Source organism: Fibroporia radiculosa, assembly GCF_000313525.1.
Source record: "Fibroporia radiculosa TFFH 294 genomic supercontigs, scaffold14850, whole genome shotgun sequence".
NCBI classification, from domain to species: Eukaryota; Fungi; Basidiomycota; class Agaricomycetes; order Polyporales; family Fibroporiaceae; genus Fibroporia; species Fibroporia radiculosa.
Genome location: NW_012133486.1, coordinates 71,552 through 90,369, shown reverse-complemented (window position 1 = coordinate 90,369; position 18,818 = coordinate 71,552). Strand labels below are relative to the sequence as shown.

The following is an 18,818-nucleotide window of genomic DNA, read 5'->3' as shown; positions in this document are numbered from 1 at the left end:
CGCTCACATCTCCCTCGTTATCGTCTCTCGCTGTCCGTCTCTCGCTGTCCTTGGAATATCCGTCTAATCTGTCTAGTTTCTGGCAAGCGCAGGCCCGCGATATCGCTCTTGTTGCCGATTGGTGCCGTTCTGTGCACACAGCGCATGCCCCAAACTGGCATACCACCAATTGCAAGTTGTTCCTGCCAGCTTCACGTCCAAACCCTAAGATTTCTGCAGTGACAGAACCCGATTGTTCTCTCTCAGAGCCTACGCATTTCCTGTTTAGATTCATAGCGCAGTGATACCAGCTCAAGTCGCCATGTCGCACCACAGTCACCAACCTGCGCCCTCCAGGACCCTCGTCGTCAGTCGCATAAGCTGCTCTGCTCACAAGTATTCATTGTCACTTTAGATAGGGACTGTCCTGTTCTATCTTGTCGCTGCGCTCTCGGTATGTGTCATCATTAAGTTCCTGTTATCGACGAATTCATTGGCATACAGATGGTCATGGCGTGCGTTACCTGTTTCCTACTTCCTATGTCCTGGCATGAAATATTCCTTGCAGGAACAAGTGGGTACTCAATAGCACAAAAGTCCCTTTGTTCTTCCTCGATGCGCAGCTCTTTATCGCTGTCATACTTTTCCTTGTGGCGCACATGCTGGGGCTTGTGCAGTTGCCATTACGGCTAGACATGCAGGTCTGTAAGGGACTTGTGCCCATGGTTGGTCTAAATATCTTAGGCCTGAGGTACGTTCGGGAGGTTTGGATTTTTCGTTGTTCTGCCTGTTGAGTACTTTGACACAGCTTCAGCAATTACACACTGCAACTTGTCGATGCGTCTTTTTATGCAGTGGCGCGAGGCATGGTGCTACCATTCACAGTTGCGGCTTCCTACTTTCTCCTCTACGCAAGGCCCTCGCTGCGTATACTTCTTGCATGTTCAATCGTCACTTCTGGGTTCTTCATTGGAGTATTCCTCGATGGCACATCAGTCTCTGCCCTCGGCGTCGCATGCGGCGTAGTCAGCTCCGTAATTACCGCTACTCACTCCGTCACCATCAAAAAATCCTTGGATGTTGTGCATGGCAGCACGTTGCACTTGTCGTGGTACACAAATCTACTCAGCGCCCTTGTTCTCGCTCCAGTTCTCGTCTTGATGGGTGAGCTTCCGGGCGTCATGACATTGCTCTTCGGGCCCAATCAAGCCGCTCCCGGAGAGACGAGTACTTTGACAACCTTTATAATCGGTTCAGCCATCACTGTAAGTCCAGGGTAGCACTCCGTACATGTTATTTTAACTGATTCACCATAGGGTGCCTTTGGCTTCTTAATGAGCATCGCGAGCTTGCTCTCAGTAAAGGTCACCTCACCCATTACGCACATGGTGTCCTCTGCTGTGCGTGGTGTAGCAGCCTCGCTTTTGGGTATGCAGTTTTTCAATGAGGTTATCACAACGTAAGTCATTGCAGCCTTCATTCCCTACTGAGAATTCGTTCTCACACCACGACAGCGGTCGTGCCTCATCAATAGGAATCATTCTGCTTGGATCGATATATTATACCTGGATTAAACACCTTGAATCGCAGCCAGCTGCCAAACCAGCAAATGGACACGGATATGGGCACGCCCCTCTCGAGGATGTGGAGAAAGGAAAAGTGCAGGACAAGCCAGAATGATGTGGTTTTGGAAAATGGACCAGTTTACATTCCGCCCTCGCACGACGGTCGCATGCTGAGCTTCACTTGGACTACTATGTAGATAGCGGACGACTGTATAGAAGAGACCGGGCAATGATTGGCGAGCTGCGATGTTTGAGATGTTTGATTCTGACTCGGCTGCCTGTCTACAAGAGGGTGTTGGCAGTCTTTTATTCTTTCTTGATATTCGGCAGGAGCTGGGTTGCGCGCGCAATGCCAAGCTAGTTGGTTCGGGCTAGGTACTGTTGTAGCTGCAGGACGACATGAATGTTGTGCGAGTTGGTTATTAAATAGTGTCATTGTTGCGTTGCAGTGTCCTTGTATTACCGGACAAGCTGAGACCTGGGCCTGGCTTACCTCCGTCGCAGCTACTAGTAACGAGGAATGTTACCGTTCCCTGTTCTGTGTGCGGGGGAAATGATATATCACCTTGTGTTTTCCAGTTGTACGCAAACGCAAGTCCTTGTAGAAGTTGCCAGCCAATCAAATCACGGTCACGCACATACCCATCGTCACGTGGAATAAAACGCGTCCTAATATGTGGCGACGCGGTTCGTGTTCCATCTTAAAGGTGAACTTTCACCTTTCTCTTGCCGTCATCGACCTCTTGAATATCACTGGCCAGACATGGAAGCTATGTAAGTATTACCTGTGGGATGTGCAAACAGTAGCCTCGATCGCCGTTCAGTGTCAACGGAATCTGTATCGTGCCACCCCGTGAAAGGGCCACCGATGCTACTCATTATCGTTTCACGCGCTGACTCTTTCCATAGGCGACGAAAACTCATGGAGGGGGATGCTGGCGGCAACATGTATCCGGATGTGACCGCCATCAGGGAGCGCGCTAAGCATGCGGCACCGGCGTCCGCCATTGTAAGTACTGTTTGCCCAAGGCCTTCGGAGGAGCCACGTTGACTTTAGAAACCAGTCTATTGCTTCGACTTCTTCAGAATCGAGTGCACCTCCGCAATTTAAGCCCAGAGTGACAGCACCGATGATTGTATTGTCAGACTCGGAGGATGACGAGCCCGAGATTGTTTCAGCGTATGTTATGCAGTTGTAGCCAAGATGCTCCATTCTTGCTAAGTGTAAGCCGTTACAGCCCTCAGCCGCTACGCTCTTTTCCACCTAACACGTCAGGGCCCAATGCTTCGAATAACGTCCCATCAAAGCCCAAAAGGGCAACGCCAATCCGTGTTCCTTCCAACAAAGACCTCCCGGTGTCCCGATCTGCTCCAGAACACAATTATGAAACATTCGACATGCCAGCTGTTGATAACATGTATGACCCACCCATGTCTCAGGCTGATGCAGAGAAAGCCTTGCGTGAACTAGTGACAGGTGCATACGGTCACGAAGAGGATGTAGAAATATCGATGGAAGATGCAGAGGTCGAAGGATTCAGGCCGGGAATTAAATTATTAACACATCAGATTGCAAGTCGCAAATGGATGGCCTCTCGTGAATCTGGAAAGAAGATGGGCGGGATCCTCGCAGACGATATGGGGTAGAATTGGTTGTACTCAATGATAGAACAACAGTACTAATGGTAACTCATCAGATTAGGTAAAACAATCCAGACAATTACGCGGATCGTGGACGGTCGTATAAGTAAGAAGGACAAGGCGGATGGATACGCGCGAGCTACTCTGTAAGTTTTGTGATTTGTTGCCTATCACTTTTCTAATCTACTATTACAGAGTGGCCTGTCCTGTGGCGGTTGTCTCACAGTGGGCCAGCGAGATACAAAAGATAGCAATTGGTTTAACCGTGGTAGAACATCATGGACCCTCGCGCGCAAGTGGTTAGTGTGCCTCTATCACACATGACTCATCAAATGACAATTTATGCTTGATAGACCCGTCGCAGCTAGAGCGTGCACATGTTGTCATCACGTCTTATCAGACTATCGCATCAGAGTACGGTGCATATAATCCAGCTGCAGACAAGAGCAACTCCAAGAAGACTGCGAAATCACAGAGCCAAGTCTCCGATGATTCTGATTCTGACAGCATCGGCAAGATTCTGGAAAAGTCAAAGCGTGGTGGGTCAAGCAAAAAATCGAAGGACGCCCTTTTCCGCGTGAAGTGGTACCGAGTTGTGTTGGGTGAGTCTTGCGCACCTTCACGATCTCTAGAAGAGCGTGGTAGTAACATTTGCTTAGACGAAGCACATAATATCAAGAATCGCAATACGAAGGCGGCGCAGGCGTGCTGTGCATTGCATGCGAAATACCGCTGGTGCCTCACAGGGACACCCATGTAAACCCTCACTATGGATGTTTCTATGGAATATTGACAATTACAATTTTACAGGCAAAACAGCGTGGAGGAGCTGTACTCGCTCTTCAAGTTTCTTCGTGTGCGCCCCCTGAATGACTGGCCAACCTTCCGAGAACAGATCGCTCAGCCAGTCAAAGCAGGCAAGACGACTAGGGCAATGAAGCGATTGCAGGTGCAGTGCTTATTAGAATTCTGGATTCTTAGCCGATCTTACCTCGCTTTTCCAGGTCGTTTTAAGTGCTACCATGCTCAGGCGTACAAAGGACACTTTGATCAACGGCAAGCCTATCCTACAACTACCCGATCGAAAGGTCGAAGTTGTCGATTGTGTGTTTGAAGCAGACGAGCGGGCGTTCTATGAGACGATTAATGCGAGAGTTCAGACGAGCCTAGAGAAATTGCAACAGCAAGGCGGTGTCGCGAAGAACTATACGTCGATGCTCGTTCTGCTCCTTCGTCTCAGGCAAAGTAGGTGGCATATGAAGGTTGTCCCTTCTCGTTTGTAACCTCATCGTTTGAACGTTTTCTGTAGCTTGTAATCATCCGACCCTTGTGTCTGAAGATTACCGAAGGGACAAAGAGGCGGTTGAGCCCAGGGCTGCGAAAAGCCAGGATGGAGATGAAGACGCGGATGATCTCGCTGATCAGTTGGCTGGCATGGGTCTATCACAGATCAGGCGTTGTCAGCTCTGCCAGACAGAGTAAGAGTGACATTTACTCAAGGGTACATGATGGCTGAAACCTATTCGACAGGTTGACATCTTCGAATACATCCGACCATAACACATGTGCCGATTGTGCCGAAGTTGTGGTGAAAGCTCGCCGCTCGAGTCGGGGCCCCGACTCAGATCTTCCCCCAGATTCCACTAAAACCCGAAAAATCCTGGAGATCCTCAGGGACATCGACGAACGTTCCGAGGGAACGGAGAAGACTATAATCTTTTCTCAGTTCACTTCTATGCTCGACATCATTGAGCCCTTCCTTCGAGCTGAGGGTATTAGATTCGTGCGATGTACGTTGCAGCTGCGTTTGGCTGTGGTGTTATACTGACGCCGTCAATAGACGATGGATCGATGACGAAACCTCACAGAGAGATCGCACTAGAAAGTATCAAGGAAAATGCCAGGACTAAAGTGATCCTCATCTCATTCAAGGCAGGATCAACCGGTAGGTTTGCTGCAATCTGATTCTTGCAGCTCTATCTGAGCTGAGTGCGATAGGACTGAACTTGACGTGCTGCAACAACGTTATCCTTGTGGATCTGTGGTGGAATCCGGCGCTCGAGGTCAGTGCTTCCTTATGGTCGCAAGGGATCTATGATGTTTACACCATGGTTAGGACCAGGCCTTCGACCGGGCTCATCGTTTTGGCCAAACTCGCAACGTCCATATACGCAAGCTTTGCGTGCCAGACACAGTCGAACAGAAGATTCTCGAGGTATGTTACTCTCTTGTTATCGGCTGAAAGCAGAGTTGAACGATGTCGCTGGACTAGCTACAAGATAGAAAGAGGGAACTTGCGAAAGCAGCTCTCTCGGGCGACAAGCTCAAGAACATGCGTCTCGGTGCTGAGGACCTTGTGGCCCTGTTCGGTTCGGGACATGATGACGACGATGACGACGACTAAATGCATCTCACGCTAATGTTTTACATGCATTGCTATATGATCACTCTGCTTTCTTGTTATCGATTTACAGATTGAATGTACTCACATAGATGATAGTTTGCCTTACCTTCATTCTACGATTTGACCAGCCTTCATAGCTGTAACGACATCTTGTTTATCACGAATTCGACACGAATCATCCGACGTTATAAACATAGCACGCCTCAGTAATTGTCAAGAACACTATCAATGCATACATACATATCCCCAGCTCCCCTCCAGGGACCCAGACGACGCCGACTGAGAAATACATGGAAACTACAAGAATCAAAATCGCGAAAGCACAACAGTAGGAACAGGGCATATACGGGTTCGAAGAGCTATATCGTCCATGCAGAAGCAAACCAAGAAGATCGACTGTACATCCAGTACGGTCAAGTCCGATATGCGCCTAATATGCCCTATAGTCACTGGGCGAGAATGCCTGTAGTAAATATCAGGCAAGCGTGGGCGCGCATGACGAATGAAGCGATCGTCTGAGCCTCAGCAGAACACCTTGTCATAAGTCATAACATATGCATGCCCCATAAAAATTGGACGGATGAAATCGAGGATGGAGAGAACAATGCCCTCATCGAGATTGATCTCTTTGCTGGTCGTGAATGCAGTGACCATCGACGCGCAGAAATGCAGTATTGAGTCCTAGATCAGATGCAGAAGTTGTTCATTATCCGGGATTTAGCCACAGCTGCGATGCTGAAGTAAGTGATGACATTGGGACCTGGAGACCTGTCTCGGCACTTGGGATGCGCGAGTGATGAACAGGATGATGATAGCCAGGCGGATACTGCGTCTGGAGCATAGCATGAGGAGAGGCCGTGTAGACTGGATCCGCGTAAGCTGATGGTACACCATTGTTGAATGGGGAGCTGGATGGGTCTGCAGGCGGCAGGAAAGTGGTAGAGGATCCGTAGTGTTGCTGCTGATGACTGAACCCAGGGCTAGGAAGTCCCTGAATGCGACCTAAGGAACCGATACGTTGGTGGCCACCGTTCCAGATCGAACTGGTCTGCGGAGACGGTAGACGAGGCAATGTGACGTTTCGGCCTTGTGAGTTCTGGTAAGACGATGATCCTTGAGAAAAGCCGAATGATGGCTGAGATTGATACAATGGAAGCCCAGGCTTGGAGTAATTCAGAGGATCGCTGCTACTAGTAGTCGACCATATTGAGCTATGACCACCGGAGGGACTAGATCCAAATAGGAGCGCCTGTGGAGCAGATGAGACTCGCGAATGACTCGGGCCTTGCAGTTCTTTCAATAGAGCTCCTGCGGTCAATTCGAGTGATTTGTTCGCTACAGGTGGTGTTCGATGTTGGAAGGGAGGTGAGTTAGGCGCGACCAAACGAGGAGTACCGTGCGGAAGCGGAGGGCTGGAAACTTGAGGTTGAATGGACGATCTACGAAATAATAATGAGCTCTATAGATAATATACAAGTCCTAGACATACCTCGGATTCCACACAATTTCATCTTCTTCCTCATCACTTTCGTTGGATTGTTCCAAAACCTCGCGGAAAGCGGCATCCACAGGATCATACTCAGTGCGTGAAGTCTCCGTAGCACTGCCATCTTCGAGGTCTAGAGTTTCTGGGTCTCCTCCCGCAATCTCAGCGACCAAAGGATCTGGGCTTCCAGACCGAGACATCTGAATTCGGTGATTGGGTGAATCAACCGTCGTTGGTGCTGTCTCAAGGTCGCTCAGGCGATCATCCCTAAGCATGAACTCATTGTCCGTAAAGACAAATGGAGTCTCCTAAAAGTACCACGCATCACGCGTAAGTCTATCGCTTGTCTCAAAATCTTGCGACACACCTCAGCATCTGCCAGCGCTCGAGTGTCCGCGAGGATATCCCTGATCCTCATCAACTGCTCTTCATTCGGATGCACCTCCTCGCGCACCTGAGCGACGACGTTTGTGGCACTTCTTCCCGAATTCCCCACCAATACATCCCCGACCATGAGCGCCCGTAACGGTAAAAACCCCGACATCTCCATATCTTCTTCCAATGGGGAACCAAGGACAGGCAGCTTCTCAAATGGAAAGGCACGCGTAAGGGTGTTTGAAAACTTCACAAACGACTCCCAGAACTCGCGCACACCCAAGATAGATATTGGCGGCTTAGCGACTCGTCTCGTCCGCACTCGTCTTCTCGAGTTCGGGCTCTTTGTATCTGTGTCCCCCAGTGTGTCAATTTGTTGCTCTCTAAGGAGCGACGAGGCTTGCGAAATATACTTCGTATTCCCACGTATCCATTTGCCTGCAAGACGTAGAGCAGGTAGCGTTCTACGAAACGTTGCCGTGATGCGCTGCGCGAGATCTTGATCGTTCGTGTTCTCCAAAGATGCTTCCTTGATTTCTTCGCTGGCGACTTCAAGAAGTGCGCGATGTAGAGCAAGTAAATGGGTGGCAATACTAGATTCAGTCCCAGTACCAGCAGGAACTGGAGGCCCCCTCCTCCCAGGCGCGCCGTTTGCAGATGAATGGCGAGCCGATCGGTTATTCCACAAAGCGCCTTGCGAGAGAATGATGACCTTCGAGATCATGTCGATTGGCAAGTCACGTTTGAAAACCAACGCCTTGAAATCCGAGACGACTGTTCGAGATAGGTCCGGAAGCGGAATGCCCGCACTACCAAACAATATTAGAATACGTCCAACATCCGGATGCGCAAGTTTGACTTACTCCTCGGTAGGTAACCGCCACAATGCATGCAGGATGACCAATTTTTCCGTGAAAGCTTTTATCCTCAGTCGAGGGGGCTCCGAGTGATCTATCTCTGCTTTCTCTGCAACATTTTCACCTTTACCTCGCCAAGCATCCAGGGCTTTGCCGAGGGTCATACCCATGTTCTCCGACGCCGTCTCGTACGGTGTGCGAACGCAAAGGGCGCGATAGTAATGCACCAGCGAATTGAAGGTATCCTTCTGGTACGTGGCCAGAATGGCGAGCTGGTGAGAGGGGTTACCATCTTGGGGAAGTAGTAACCGCGCTTGCTCGTAGCACTGTTGTGCCTTGTCATAGTTTCGCATCCGAGGCATAAGGGACTGGGCGGCTGCTGCGCCACCCCTTCTGCCTCGCCCTCTACCAGAACCTGAAGCAGCTGGCGGGCCGTCTTCGTGACCTGCACGAGGTCTATTTCCTGTCTCGTTGTATTGTTCCTTATACCGCTCAATATCTCCTAAGCATACAAGCGCTTTGCTTAAGATGGCCATCTTGCTCTGGCGCTGTTCAGCCGTCGCTGCTACGGCAGTAGGCGATACCACATCAGCCTCAGAAGGAAACTGATGTTGATTTCGCCTCGCATTGCCATTGTCGGGAGCAGTGGGCGATGTAGGTGTCCCCTCAGGAGGGACGATGCTGAGCGCAGCGAGCGCGCGTTGGGCGTCATCGAGGGCGAATACGCGACGTATGCGAACGATCAACTGGACCCAAAACTTCTCCTCTTCGGCTAGAAATTGGCGGAAACGTTGAAGGAGCTTGCGATATTCGACATCGCGGTGCTGTCCGTTATGAGATCGAGATGCCTGCTGCTGTTGCTGTTGCCGAGGAGGTCCATGGATTATCCTGTCAAGCTGGGTAAGCCGCTCCTTATATCTAGATATGAACTGGTACGATGTGGCCATCCAAAGATGGTTGTCAACATCTTTTGACTCTGGAGCGTAAGGGTGTACGAATAGCAAGCGGAGGTATTGTCGCCTGAGACTGTGGAGGATCAGCAATTGTATGAAGGAGACGGGGAATATTCACACCTCTTCCTCTGAAATTCGATTTCTCTATCCCATGCATCTCGGGTCTTCAGCAACTCCTTCAGACTTTGCTGCAGGCCCTTGGCCTCTCTGCGCAAGACTTAGCGGCAAGAGCACAGGGATGTAGACATGCATACCGAGCAAGGAGCGCAGATTCGTCTGACATAGTAGCGTGAGCTAAATCTTCATTTCGAAAAATGTCCAATCAGAATGCAATTGAGAGGACGAACATGGTCAAGAGTAAGGAGCGGGGCAGGAACAAGTGGATACCAAGGTCAATACGCGCCCACTTCCATCTTCAGCATTTGTTCTCACCGACGTTCATCAAAGCTGGCAGCGGTTCGAATCTCCCGGAACTAAGACAATGTCTTTCCCGGGATACGGCATTTGGTGTCACCGTCAGGGAACAACTGATTATTCCATGAAGTGATATTTGTGGACACGGTAAATTCTGCCGTTCATAGAGCGCGTACAGTGACGGACAAAAGTTTACGTAGTGTTAGATCGAGTCCTCCATATCTCACCCAATTCAAAACCCATTATCTACAATACAATCGTATTTTATTCCATGGATACCAACATATTTTCCGCAATGTGAGGTGAATGGTCCGGTAATAAAATGATTTTTCATTTGCGCGGGCATTATTTTCGCCTCGACTGTCCAGAGCAATTCTCCGTGGATTACGCTCTTCAACGGTGTCATCGTGTTATTTCCAACGGAATCTAGTGGGCATAATGCAGCATAAACCAAAATAATCAGGCATCCGGCGCAATGTGACTGACCTGGGAGACAGTCTCCTCGACGCCTGTCTGAAAAACATCAACGAACTGCATCATGTCGATATATATGGAGGTTGCGCAGATTTTGCAGTTGTATCCTTCCTTTATGACAGGTGCCACTAGAGCAGGACTGGCAATGACCCCTCCGTACGGTTGGGTAACTAGCGCCTTTCTCGCCTCTTCTAGATAGCCCAACCAATGTTTCGACGGTCTATATTCTTGACTTCGCCATCCCAAATCGAATTTCATCACGCTTTGAGATATTGGACTATTTGAGCAGTGGTCGCATCGCAAGAATACCGGAACGGTCTGCCGCTTCTAGTCATAGCGATCGATCCACCTGGTCCAATTTGCTTTCGATGCGAGCGCACTGACGGCCTCTTGACACTTCAGGCGATACTCCAACAAGCGATGATATGCCATGCCCGAGACATACGCAAGCTCTGCGACATCCTGGCCTCCACCTATCGGTTGTCGGAAAGTCATTTTCGCTGCGTGCTTTCCGACCCCCTCGAACCCGTGCATACAAGCAATCGCATACACCCTGAGTGGCGCCTCCTCAACGAACTTTGGTAGAGCGAGAACGCGTCTGAGGTAGTCAACGACCACCTCCAAGCTGTACTTCGTCGCCGCCTCGATCAACAGCCGCACTTCGTCAAGTGTCTTTATCTCCGGGTTCGGCATGGGATAGCAAATGCACATCAACTGGTCCCATGTGTCGCTATACTCCTCCACTTGGATGGCGGGTGCCTCTATCCCTGCTCTCAGCGCGAAGGCGAATATGCCCGCGAAGGCTGGCGATGCAACCGCCAGAATCTGGGGGCATACGAGGAACTTGACCTGGTCGGATGTGTAGACCTTGCAAAGTGTGGAAGTGACTTGACTGCTGTGATCGAAATTGCGGAACATCATGTGGTGGATGTGCCGTGTCGGCGGAGTCCGACAAGGTGAAGGGAGAATGCAAAATCACGTACGCATAGCTTCTTGGGTTGAACATTAAGTAACGTCAGCGTCGCCAAACTGACTTGGAACGAGAAGCAGTCCTTGTACAAATATCAGTCAGCTGGTTGACTAAACTGCAAGACTGTGAGAATGCGAAGCGCTCGCGATCTAGCGATGGAGACGCAGATACTCCAAAAAATCTGAATTTCTGGACATCTAGCAGTGAGAATGTAAAGTCTAATGCCACAGGGGAGCATACAGTAGATTTATGCAAATAATGTGGGAGGGACTAATGCAACATGATATTGATACGAGCCTGGGATTAGGCGGGAGCACCCTCCTCTCCTGCCCGCTGCTGTCGCCTGGCCTTTTTTGCAGCGTTGGCTGCAGCGGCTTTCGCCTTTTTGGCTTCTGCGCGAGCAATCTACGGAGAACATAGTCAGACTGGTTGTGCTGATGATAGTGTGGGAAGAGTTCTGAGCACCTTCTCTTCCTCTTCCTTGCGCTTGGCCTCCTCCTCCGCTTTCTTCTTCTCCTCTTCTAGCTTCTGCTTCTGGTCGACGCCATTGACGCCCCCCTTGCTCTTTTTCTTTGCTTCCCGAGCGTCCTTCTCCTCTTGTTTGATCCTCTTGATCCGTGGGTCGTTTTGGAGGGCGAGATCGACGATGCCACGCAAACGTGCAGTGTCCTCTTTCTTGCGGCGAGCACGCTCTGACTTGTTCTTCTTTTCCGTGTATCGCTTGTCGTCCCGGCTGAACAGTTGGTGGTAAATGCGAGCTCGTGTGGGATAAAAAAGAGGTCGCTTACTTGTCACTACCCTCGTTGACCTCCTTGTCTAGATATTCAAAGCTACGCCAGCTCTCGAATTTGTACCAAAAGTCGTAGAATCCTTCAACCTTATCCTTGGCATCGTCGTAAGAGCCCAACATGGGCACAGGTTGAACTTTGCTAAACCGCGCCTCACGTTCGAACACTGGAGCAAATTCTTTGAAGAAGAACGATTGTGGGTTTTTTGCGTTTTTGATTTGCGATGCAGTGGGCACGTCAGATTCTAACGCATCATAATGCGGGTCAACAGAGTCGAACTGGCGGCGACGTTCTGCGTTTGTGAGAACCTCATTCGCTTTCTGGATGCATTTGAAAAAGGCGTCATCATTTGAATCTCCCGCGAGGCCCGCCTTTTTGTCAGGATGGTGCTTGAGCACCTTCTTCCGATCTACTGCGCGTAAGTTGCACAGCAGAAACCGAGAAATTATTCGACGTACGAGCAATTTTGATCTGCTCATCCGTGGCCCTGTATCGTAGATGTGACAGCCCAAGGACAGCATAGTGGTCTTGTTTCTGTGATAGAGAAAATAAGCACGAGGAATACGAACAAATAGGTGTGAATTGAGGACATACCTTCCATTCCTTAGGATCTAGGGTGAGCAAATCCTCAGTTTCCTCCTCATCGCCAACACCAAAATCGTCTTCCCCGTTAACACCCGTTCCGTTGACCGCTTCGAGCCGCTTTCGCTCGTCTTCCGCATGTTTGTCGTGTTCTTCAAAAGAGAGATTGTGAACGGCTCGTTTGACATGAGCGAGATATGCAGGTCCTGCGGGCAGCAACCGTCGTTCGACCAAGGCTTCGGTGCAAGTTTAGCAGGACGATCCGTGGGACGCAGATAGAGATCAGCTCACGAGAGATGGGCTTGCCCGAGCTCGTTGGAGGGGTCCAGGATGCTGGAAGGGGTGGAGGGACAACCTGCAGCTCGACGACGTTTGCCATGGCAAAATCCAATTATAGGCAATTATAAGGAGTGGTAGACCAGCTTTTAGGATTTGAGTTTGGCCAGAGTAAAATATCGGCAAGTCGATCAGATTCACAGCAATTTGGCGCCGGTGGCCACCATGTGAACAACACGTGACTATATTCGATCGCGTCGCGTCTCGCGCCACGGCCTGGCACGGACGACTCAGTCGTTTGTTGAAGAGCTCATTGCTCACCTGGCCATCCATACTCGTGTTGCTTTCCTACCTATCCCATATCTATACGAGTGTTTTATTCATCGCCATATGCTTGAGATTGACCTATTTTGACGGATTGCTAGGTCAGTTCGAGCCATATAGCATGCAACAAATACTCATTAACCGTGGACTGGTAGTGTCTATACTGATAGCGCCGCCGTGCATAGCGCAAATCATGGCTTTGCAAGCCATCAAGGAAGTGAGATTTTCAGGCTCGCTATGTCGTCTCAGCCCGCCCAATTCGCCATCCAAGCGATCAGCCCCATCTTCCAGGGGAGGTTCGAAGCTCTTGGCCGCTTTGGACGCTATGGCCGCCCCGGAGCGGAGTGCTGGGACATTAGCACATACGGGCGCACACAAAAAATTATTGGATGCTCCAGCACCGTACGCATACCCTCTCGAGGCTTTTTGATGAGCTAACAAGCTCGCCCTCACATGCAGAGCACACCCATACTTCTCTGGGAAGGGAAGACACGGGCTGAAGCCGGCCTCAGATTTTCCAAGTAGGCCCAAACGTCCCTCCAAGCCGAATAAGGGACCTGTAGTTTCCACCATTTCAGGCGCCATCTCAGAACTTCTCGTAGAACACAACTCCAAAGTTCACGCCAAGTCTAAAGATGCGATGCTACCTCTCTATTCGTACAAGACCTATATCCCGGAGCCTGTCGTTGTTTACACTAGACACGAAGAGGAAGCCGACGAGCTTGTGCAGGTATTAAAGAGGTGAGGCATCAATGTCTACAGAAGGCGATCCTAGCTGACGGGCTGGTTAGTCCGCTTGGATTTGACATGGAGTGGCGTGTTATGTGGGGCCAGAATAAACACACGATGCAACGACGTACTGCGCTCGTGCAGCTGTCTGATGAGCGTATGATATTGCTCATCCAAGTGAGTGCAATGCAACGTAAGTCGGTCGCGCTACCGTTCGAGCATGTCTGGATTTTCCTCTACAGGGTTCCCGCGAAAACTCAAGGTAAGTTGACATGGCCGGTCTTCGCCGTGTCGTCTTCTTCCTAAATGTGGCCCATAGGAACTCATCGAATCGCCCACGATTGTAAAAGCGGGGGCGAATATTCGAAGCTAGTGCATCTTCCTTCCTATATCTGCTTTATTTAACTTATTATATCACACTACAGACGACGGGGAGAAACTCTTCCGAGACTATGGTATCCTTGCGGCCAATCTCGTGGAGCTCGGTGCATTTGCACATTGCGCCGACCCGATCTTCAAGTCGATGTACAACCGGAACGTAGTCAGCCTCGCCCGAATGGTGGAACACTATACAGAGACCACCCTCGACAAGGGCGAGGTGCGCATCTCGAATTGGGAGAATGCGCCGCTATCGGAGGAGCAGATCACCTGTACGCTTCCCACCCCGGTCCTGTGCTATGTAAACGCTCACCACAAGGCGACGATGGCAGATTCGGCCAACGACGCGCATTGTGCTTTTGTTGTGTACAGACGGCTGAGGGAAATCGCGGACAAGCACGGACGCACCCTAACGCCTGAAACATATGCGTGTCGAATTTCCGGTATACGTCCTGCGAAACCTGCTTCGACGGCAGCAGCTCCAGGCTCTGGTTCCGCCGTTTCGAAAACGTCGTCCATGGCCTCGGCGACGCCAACTGCCTTATCCTCGCACCAAAACGGGCCTCATGCGGGGCCGTCGTGGGGTCGTTCGGTGGCCTATGCCACGGGTATCGACAATGTGCCTGCTCCGCCACGGCCTCAGCACTTGCGAGCGTACAACTTGTGGCACCATTACGAGTTACCACTGCACGAGATCTGTGAATTACTCCGGAGCAAAGAGAACCCGCTGGCCAGGAGTACTGTCATGTGAGTCGGTGTGGGGTGGTGCATCTTTGACTTTGCTTGTTTTCTAACTGCGCTGTCCTACAGATCATACGTCGTGTGGGCGCTGCGGGCTGACCCAGCACTGCCGTTCTCTATGGAGCGACTGAAAGCACTAGTGCAGGAAGAGACAGGTTCATGGACACGTCATAAGGACTGGATGTTACGAGTCGGCTCGCACTCATAGATTATTTTGCTTGGAACATGGGGTCGTGACTGGGACCTCTGCACTTGCGGTGTCGTGATGCACCCGGCGTTGGTTGGTATATGATGTATGTTGTGAGTACAAGTCGGATAAGCATGTAGAGTTTCCAAATGCGATCTTGAGCTTGAGGCGTGAGGTGATCGAGATGGGATCTTTTGTCTGCAGCAGAGGGGCGACCCACAGCCAACTGTGAGAGTCTGCACACGCTTCCGGTTTACCCATGAACGGTCGTGTGCACCGCCCGCAGTTCTTTTATTTGGAGCCCTGCAAACGTCATGTTCGTAATGTGCACGTTACGGTTTGGCGTGTCTGCGGCTGTGGGATGGCGGCTCAGCTGACAGCATGTGGAATACACCTACGCGGAATCCTGGCGAATTGGTGCGTGTGCACTCACTGGCAGGCTACAGGCATCTTACCGACCCCAGGCTAGTCCCTCGTGCTGATTTCATGACAAGTTCATCATACCTCAAGGATTGAACGGACATTGTCTCGCCTGACAAGCAATCTCCCCCTCCGGGCACTGGCGGGTGATATATGAGCACGGGTCTCCGTGTCTGCCAGACGCACGCTCGCTTCCGCCGTATCCTCGCGAGACAGAACAGGCTGGAGCTTCGAGCGAGGGTGTCGGACTGCGATTCACGGGCTGATATGGGCGATGGAAAGTGGCCTATTTCCGCGAGGATCATACTCGGTAAGATGTCCCGCTGCCTGGCCCGAGGAATGTATGGGAAGGCTTAATGTGGTCAAGCCCCTAAAGTACATGGGCTCGGACAAGGTTTGGTGCCAACATTGAGGAATTTCTCATGAATGCTTGTGAGGACCGCGCCGAGCCAGCGGAACATTGACTGTCATTCACATGCAATGGGGAGGATAAGTAACACCCGGCCCCGTGTCCTCTCCTTGCAGACATGGCCCACCTTGTACAAGATTCACCCGAGTACTGCGCGCGCACAAAGACCGCGTTTGTACCCCCGACGCTGACACTGAGGGAGGTGCATGCGGCGGTACCCAAACACCTCTTCGAGAAGAGCACAGGCCGCAGCCTGCTGTATGTCGGGCGGCATGTCGCGATGGCGGCTGGGCTGGGTGTACTCGCGACACACATGGACGCCCTCGTCGAGCTCCTCGTCCAAGGCCCGGGGGCTACGGCGGGAGTGCGGACGGTGCTGTGGGCAGGATACTGGTTCTGGGCGAGCGTGGTCCTGACCGGATTCTGGACGCTCGGTGGGTTTAATCCCGTCATCGAGAATCGGTTTTTCTGACCATGCTTTGTAGGCCACGAAGTGCGTCTTCCTCCTTCACATCCCTCTCTCTTATCCTTAGCGCGCGCAGTGTGGCCACGACGCCCTCTTCCCCGTCCCCGCCGCCAACGCCGCCCTCGGCCTTCTGCTTCATACCTTTATCCTCACCCCCTACTTCTCCTGGCGCACAACACACCGTCACCACCACGTGAGTGTCGTTCCATGACAGTCTTTCTCCTGCTCACTATCACCGTAGAAGGGCACAAACCACTTGGACCGTGATGAGACATATCACCCTGCCACTCGGGACGACCTCCAGTTGCCCCCCGAACATCTCGCAAAGTTCATGGACTACGAGGAGCTCGTAGAGGAGACCCCCTTGTTCACCATGTACAAAATGGTCCTTCGTCAGTTCCTGTGAGTAGCCCTACATGTACGCTAACATCGCTCATTATTCTATGCAGAGGTTTCCAGCTATATTTGATGTAATTGACGTTTCGATTTTAAGCCGGTGTACCGAACTCAAACCTTTTTGCAGTCACAATCGAAAAGGGAACCCCAAATATCCGCCCTGGACCAGTGTCAGTGTGTTTCTTTCGCAGGCCATTTTGTTCTTATTTTTCCTATAGCACTACAAGCCTTCATCACTGCTCTTCAGGCCTGAAGAAAGTACGTCGTGGTCTGTACCATGGCTGTAAATTTTACACAACTCCTTCACAGGGAAGTATGTCGTCATCTCGGATATCGCGATTGCATCCATGCTTTTGCTCCTTGCTCTGTGGATATGCCAGACGAGTTGGGCGAACGTATGGCGGCTCTATTTCGTCCCCTGGCTCGTGAGTCCCGTCTTGCACGTTTACATCCTCGAGCTTACCCAGTCTTGCTCATGCTAGTGGGCACACAATTGGTACGTCTGAATCACAGTTCCGTCAGCCGGCTGCTGAAGTCTCACGAATGCAGGATCGTTACGGTCACGTATCTGCAGCATAGTGACCCAACGGTGCCGTATTACCGAGTGCGTCAACTGGCTTTCATGTTCTTCTCTCATTTCTGATAGATACTAATAACAATAGAACAACCAATGGACTTTTTTGCGGGGCTCCCTAGCAACTGTAGACAGGCCTATTTTTGGCTGGATCGGTCGCTATTTCTGGCACGGGGTAAGTCTGGTTCGCCCGTCGAATAGTGCATTCACACATTTAGCTACTCAGATCGCACATGATCACGTTGCCCACCACTTCTTCTCTGGGATACCTTTCTGTGAGTAACCCCCCATCTTACCTTGCGACCGACAATTAACGTCGTCTCTGATTTCTGGTTGTCAGATAATCTGGCAGAAGTCACCGAGGCCATTAAACCAGTCCTGGGCGACTATTACTACTATGATAGCACGGTCGGTAATCGTGATTATGTTCACATCGCATGCTGATTTCGATCCTTCTAAAGCCAACCCTGTACGCTCTCTGGCGCTCATTCACGCAGTGCAAATTCATCGAATCGTGCGGTGATGTCGTATTCTTCAAGAACCAGTATGGAAAGGCGGCTCGCGAGTGCGCGACCGATATCGGGAACCACGCCGCTCCGGTGGAAACTCAAACACTGTAGACAAAACTTCAGAAAGGACCTACGATCTGGATGTACTATTTAACATGATGCATGCTTGACTGAGGGCACGAGATATAATATTGGAGACGAACAAAGTGGATACAGGCAGGCCAAGTTTACATAACATGTCCACAATAATTTGTATCTACTACAATAATACAGTCTGGTTGGAAAAATACTCACTTTGTCTCCGCCGTCGCTTCCGCGAAGTAAAACCCTTTGGCCAGTTTCTGATGAAAGTCGTCATTATTGCGCTCGCACCACATGTCTTTGATCATGAACGTGTTTCCGCTCTCATCGCCTTCCCTTATCACTTCCCACAGCATGGTCGTCCGCGAGAACAGCTTGGGCTTGATGAACAGCAAACGGATGGCTAGGTACTGCACTTTGTTATTGGGGTTCTCCGGAGTCGGAGAATCCGCCATGACCCAGCGCGCAGCCTTGAGATCGCCCACCGTCATCTTCGGCTTCCCGCTCTCGCGCAGCACCTTCGCCGCCCACGCCAAGTCGTCCTTCGTCGGCCACCACACCGACATGTCCGCGCCGACGACCGCGCCAGGGCGGACAACGAGGCCGGGCTCCGCGCGGGGATTAACAAATTTCCAGAGGAAGCGCTGCAGAACCTCGGGGTGCGCGACGTAGTCGAACGCCTGCGAGACGATGCCCGCGCTGCGGTCGAAGCGGAAGACACGCGCGGTGCGTCCGTAGAGGCCGAGCGCGAACGCATACAGGCGCGTGTGCGCGAGCAGCAGATTCAGCGCGGTGTCGGCGAGGCGGTCAAAGTGCCGCCGGTGCGCGAGCACGTCGAAA

General features: G+C 51.2%; 8 protein-coding genes across 8 annotated transcripts; 4 read left to right on the top strand and 4 right to left on the bottom strand.

Moving 5' to 3' along the window:
- Nucleotides 1-301: 301 nt before the first annotated feature.
- Nucleotides 302-1,659, top strand: FIBRA_07630 (uncharacterized protein; the record flags this gene model as incomplete). The annotated part of the gene is made up of 7 exons (XM_012329306.1): nucleotides 302-346; nucleotides 395-433; nucleotides 484-494; nucleotides 548-730; nucleotides 788-1,244; nucleotides 1,296-1,438; nucleotides 1,494-1,659. The coding sequence occupies 7 exons, from the start codon at nucleotides 302-304 to the stop codon at nucleotides 1,657-1,659; spliced, it is 1,044 nt and encodes a 347-aa protein (XP_012184696.1).
- An 807-nt stretch (nucleotides 1,660-2,466) lies between these two features.
- On the top strand, nucleotides 2,467-5,589 carry FIBRA_07629 (uncharacterized protein; the record flags this gene model as incomplete). Its single annotated transcript, XM_012329305.1, has 15 exons — nucleotides 2,467-2,553; nucleotides 2,609-2,724; nucleotides 2,783-3,187; nucleotides 3,242-3,331; nucleotides 3,381-3,484; nucleotides 3,539-3,787; nucleotides 3,845-3,941; nucleotides 3,996-4,134; nucleotides 4,190-4,430; nucleotides 4,495-4,663; nucleotides 4,716-4,975; nucleotides 5,026-5,130; nucleotides 5,184-5,248; nucleotides 5,302-5,400; nucleotides 5,458-5,589. The coding sequence occupies 15 exons, from the start codon at nucleotides 2,467-2,469 to the stop codon at nucleotides 5,587-5,589; spliced, it is 2,358 nt and encodes a 785-aa protein (XP_012184695.1).
- Nucleotides 5,590-6,295: 706 nt separating this feature from the next.
- On the bottom strand, nucleotides 6,296-9,543 carry FIBRA_07628 (uncharacterized protein; the record flags this gene model as incomplete). The annotated part of the gene is made up of 6 exons (XM_012329304.1): nucleotides 6,296-7,028; nucleotides 7,079-7,383; nucleotides 7,443-8,259; nucleotides 8,314-9,327; nucleotides 9,381-9,467; nucleotides 9,515-9,543. 6 exons carry the CDS (start codon nucleotides 9,541-9,543, stop codon nucleotides 6,296-6,298), a joined length of 2,985 nt encoding a protein of 994 aa, XP_012184694.1.
- Nucleotides 9,544-10,133: 590 nt separating this feature from the next.
- Nucleotides 10,134-11,066, bottom strand: FIBRA_07627 (uncharacterized protein; the record flags this gene model as incomplete). The annotated part of the gene is made up of 2 exons (XM_012329303.1): nucleotides 10,134-10,475; nucleotides 10,533-11,066. The coding sequence occupies 2 exons, from the start codon at nucleotides 11,064-11,066 to the stop codon at nucleotides 10,134-10,136; spliced, it is 876 nt and encodes a 291-aa protein (XP_012184693.1).
- Nucleotides 11,067-11,421: 355 nt separating this feature from the next.
- Nucleotides 11,422-12,867, bottom strand: FIBRA_07626 (uncharacterized protein; the record flags this gene model as incomplete). Its single annotated transcript, XM_012329302.1, has 6 exons — nucleotides 11,422-11,523; nucleotides 11,584-11,851; nucleotides 11,907-12,315; nucleotides 12,365-12,440; nucleotides 12,501-12,724; nucleotides 12,780-12,867. 6 exons carry the CDS (start codon nucleotides 12,865-12,867, stop codon nucleotides 11,422-11,424), a joined length of 1,167 nt encoding a protein of 388 aa, XP_012184692.1.
- A 414-nt stretch (nucleotides 12,868-13,281) lies between these two features.
- FIBRA_07625 (uncharacterized protein) lies at nucleotides 13,282-15,144 on the top strand (the record flags this gene model as incomplete). The annotated part of the gene is made up of 5 exons (XM_012329301.1): nucleotides 13,282-13,490; nucleotides 13,548-13,829; nucleotides 13,880-14,079; nucleotides 14,243-14,942; nucleotides 15,006-15,144. The coding sequence occupies 5 exons, from the start codon at nucleotides 13,282-13,284 to the stop codon at nucleotides 15,142-15,144; spliced, it is 1,530 nt and encodes a 509-aa protein (XP_012184691.1).
- A 926-nt stretch (nucleotides 15,145-16,070) lies between these two features.
- On the top strand, nucleotides 16,071-18,008 carry FIBRA_07624 (uncharacterized protein; the record flags this gene model as incomplete). The annotated part of the gene is made up of 14 exons (XM_012329300.1): nucleotides 16,071-16,386; nucleotides 16,438-16,445; nucleotides 16,486-16,611; nucleotides 16,660-16,820; nucleotides 16,868-16,888; nucleotides 16,942-16,984; nucleotides 17,033-17,072; nucleotides 17,124-17,239; nucleotides 17,297-17,310; nucleotides 17,364-17,418; nucleotides 17,477-17,563; nucleotides 17,615-17,663; nucleotides 17,729-17,796; nucleotides 17,850-18,008. 14 exons carry the CDS (start codon nucleotides 16,071-16,073, stop codon nucleotides 18,006-18,008), a joined length of 1,263 nt encoding a protein of 420 aa, XP_012184690.1.
- Nucleotides 18,009-18,187: 179 nt separating this feature from the next.
- On the bottom strand, nucleotides 18,188-18,544 carry FIBRA_07623 (uncharacterized protein; the record flags this gene model as incomplete). Its single annotated transcript, XM_012329299.1, has 1 exon — nucleotides 18,188-18,544. One exon carries the CDS (start codon nucleotides 18,542-18,544, stop codon nucleotides 18,188-18,190), a length of 357 nt encoding a protein of 118 aa, XP_012184689.1.
- Between the last annotated feature and the right edge of the window lie 274 nt (nucleotides 18,545-18,818).